The 3732-nt window shown below is 34.9% G+C and overlaps 1 protein-coding gene across 1 annotated transcript; it reads right to left on the bottom strand.

Moving 5' to 3' along the window:
- Positions 1–1978: 1978 nt before the first annotated feature.
- LOC145628212 (uncharacterized) lies at positions 1979–2968 on the bottom strand. The gene is made up of 2 exons (XM_081680520.1): positions 2497–2968; positions 1979–2214 (listed from the first exon to the last, which is right to left on the bottom strand). Exons 1-2 carry the CDS (start codon positions 2966–2968, stop codon positions 1979–1981), a joined length of 708 nt encoding a protein of 235 aa, XP_081536646.1.
- Positions 2969–3732: the final 764 nt, after the last annotated feature.

Below are 3732 nucleotides of genomic sequence, written 5' to 3' on the forward strand. Positions count from 1 at the left end.
GCAGCTTGTGATATCCTTTCTGAAAATTAAATATATTAATTGAATGTTTATGTACAAAACGTGGAAATCGATTATACTTTATTAAGCCATGAATATAGTTTGTGTGAGTTTGTCTTGCAATCTGTAATGTTCTTCATTTTTTCAGGTAACAAAATTTACATGAATTCATGAACCATGAGTTCCTAATATTAAAAATAACGTAATTTTTATGATTTTAAATCAAACTGTATAGGAAATAAATACATAAAAACTGAATCTATCCTGGAGCATGTTATACTCTTTATAGCAATGATCTTACAAAAAATTCTTACATAATAGTCGTTGATTGTCATCTATAATATGCAACATTTATCCTGATAAAAGTGTTGAGCATGGTTAATTAACTTCCGAAATATTCAAATTTGGATAAGTAATCACACTTACATAAGCTGCATAAATTCAGCAAGCATCTCATGATTCAATATGATTAAGTTTAGTCAGAGTAAATGCAGATAGGACAGCAACCCAAAAGAGATCAATGTGCCTTAGCTTGCCATATCGAAACAAATATTTACTTATGAATCTTCATCCTGCGTTCATGAGAAATATAAAAATATTTCAAATTACAACACATTCGCCTCAGGAATACTTGTCGAACATCTTAAAACTAGTGTTAACTGGCAAACAGCTGAATCTTTACTAAGCTGCAAGGACATAATACAAAGGATTCTCATCAGGTTTCTGTTTTGGGAGAGACGTCGAAACTTGAAAGGATTGCTACAGATTCTACTGTTAATATATAAACTCAGTAAGAATTTTGATATATTTGTTCCTTAGTTTGTCAATATCAAGTTGCAAAACAAGAAGCACCTCCAGAGTATTTGCAGAATGATTTTAACTAGTATGATCATGTTAAAATACTTTGTATACCCTAATGATGTAATAATAGCATACCATAATAATCATATATTGTTATAGTGTTATGCTTCAGTATATACCATATAAACGTAGTACCTGTTATGCGGCGAAAAGCCTTTGATTCAGATATAACCTTGCATTTCCATTTAGAGTCAGTTGAAGTGAAGCATACCATAGTGTACAAAACATAATCAATTTAACATTTTTATGTTTAAAGTTTTTTCTAGCATAACTGAAATTCAAGGATTTTCGTTACTCAAGACAAAAGAGCTATATATACCACAGGTCATCAGCTTTGGAGTCAATGTCCATTACATCTACATAATATCTATGTCGCTGCTTCTCACTATGTCCAACTTACTGAGTTTAAAACTGAATAAATATCATATGATGTTGTGTTAAGTGTTACTGTTTTCAAACCAAAATGCAAAATTCTAGCTTATGAGGACCCAAACTTAGACGCTTTGTACATAGAAACAATTCTATCCAGCATACTAATCCTAGATTCAAGCTCAAGAAATCGTGTCTTAAGATAGCTGTTGACATTCCTTTCTTCAACATCAGCAAGTGTACTACTGCATGTTTGCTTCATGACCACTTCCATAGTACCTTTGCCGAGATTATTGTCCTCAGCAAGCACTGAACACAATCCCTTAGTCTCTGGGACTAAAGGTACCTCTTGCACATTTTCGGCTTCATTGAGGGCCATAGATGAATCCGAATTTTGAGAATGGCTATCCTCTGTAAGCTTGCAGCCACCAATTGTTATCAGATAGCTCTCTTTCTCCTCTTCTTTTTTGTCTTCCTCGGCACTTGTATGAGCACACATTCTTGCATCCTCTTGTCCATTCAATGTGACATTTGATGCAACTCCATTAACCACATTCGGAGACCTTTGAGATGTCATGCCCTCAAAAGATGAACAGAAATGAGCCTTTCTAAAACTGCCTCCTATTAATTGAGACAGTTTCCTTACTTTCCTAACTTTCCTTTGACTTCTCTTCCGCCTTACATAGGCTATCAGTTTATCATCAAGATCCAAAGGCCTATACCACCTAGAATACTGCACTGTCATATCTCCCTAAAAAAATCTAGGAGGTAAGTATAACTTCAAACCTTCAAGTGATCTTGCATAGCTACTCCAAGCAAGTTCGAGATCAGCATTCGATCCAGCAACGAAATCTGGGATATCTTGATCCATTCCAAATTGTAATCCTACTATATGAGGCAAGTATTGCATCACACAATCAAAACCTACCAATTCACCTGCTCTCAAACACCTTACAAATGACAACAATTCCTCATCTACCTCAGAATCTAACAACACCCACATCCCATCATTACAATAAAACTTAGGTAACACCCAATTTTTTAAAAACAACACATAAGGCCTCCATATAAAATTGTCAGCAACAGACTCATCATCCAACCTCAAATTTCGAGTTTTAAGTTTCGCTACTTCGTGCCAACGAGCCACTCTTGGTTCACCCTAAACTAAAAAGACCGATCTCGGACTCAACTCCGGAAACCTCTCCCAAGCCCATAGCTACACTAATTGAAACGGTGCCCAAACTACAAGCTCTGAACCATTATCCACACCTTCCAAATTAGAAGACACAATCTTTTCCTTCAACAAAGTCAAGTCACTATAAATTGAACCTAAAACTGCAGGTGCTAAAGCAATCTTGGTACCCAAAGCAAGAGTAATAGCAAAACCAATTACATTACGATTAATTTTTGTATAAAAATTACTGGAATAAACATGCCTTGACAACCACAAAACAAGAAATGCAACATGCTCAATTTCACCTCCCATTCCCTTGAAATGATCCATCCATCCATAATGAGATAAATTATTATAGCAATTTTTGTAAATTAAAGAAAAAGATTTGTGCAATTTACCCTCAATTTCAGCATATTTGTTGCCCTTGTGAAAAGAGGTAAGAACTAGAGAAACATCCAAAATAGGATATCCACCCAAAACCATAATATCCTCCAAACTAATGGTGGATTCACCCCATGGAAACACAAATGTGTTAGTTTCAGGGTTCCATCTTTCAGCTAAATACATGATCAACTCAGTATCCCGTCTAATGTTACAAGCCGACGACGCGATAGCATCATAGATCCCAACTTTCTTCCAAATCCATTCATGGGTTGGCTTTAAATCATCAACCTATGACTTCCAACCCCTTAATTATGGCCTTAATCTTCCCTTAAAAGACACAATTTTTTGAGAGATTCAAAGTTGATGTTAGGGTTTTTATGTAGTGGGAAAAATGGGGTTTTGGGTAAAGGTTGAATCTTTGGGTTTAACAGAGGTTTAAGAAAATGGGCTTTTCTTAAAGTTGAGTTTCCATCTAAATTTGGTGGAATCATAAGTTCTTCTCTTTCCTCGGTAATGGTGTATTCATCTTCTAAAATCTCACTTTCATTTTTATATTCCAGAATCATCAAAGCCATAATCTTGCTACTCATGCTTTTTTTTAGGGGGTTGGTTCCTCTGTTTTTCTTACCTACTCTTTGCAAAAGTGTTGGATAACTATTGGGGGGAAATGGTTACTTTCTCTTTTTCTTTTCTTCTTCATTCCTAGTTCACTTTTTTCTATTTTTGGGTAATTTGCAAGGGGGTTACTGTGTTAGCAATGCTAAATAAGGTAAAGTGTGAAAATGACCAGATTTTTTTGCACCAAAAAAAGCTTTGGGAGTAGTAAATTAATTTCACATATGATTAGGCAATTGTGGTTATGATAACATGCACTAATAAGTAAATTGTACTCTCCGAAATCATCAACTAAGGTTCAATTTGGTTATCATAATGTTTTATACTCTTTT

The sequence above is a fragment of the Chenopodium album genome, chromosome 4 (assembly GCF_948465745.1).
Source record: "Chenopodium album chromosome 4, dcCheAlbu1.1, whole genome shotgun sequence".
Classification (NCBI taxonomy): domain Eukaryota; kingdom Viridiplantae; phylum Streptophyta; class Magnoliopsida; order Caryophyllales; family Amaranthaceae; genus Chenopodium; species Chenopodium album.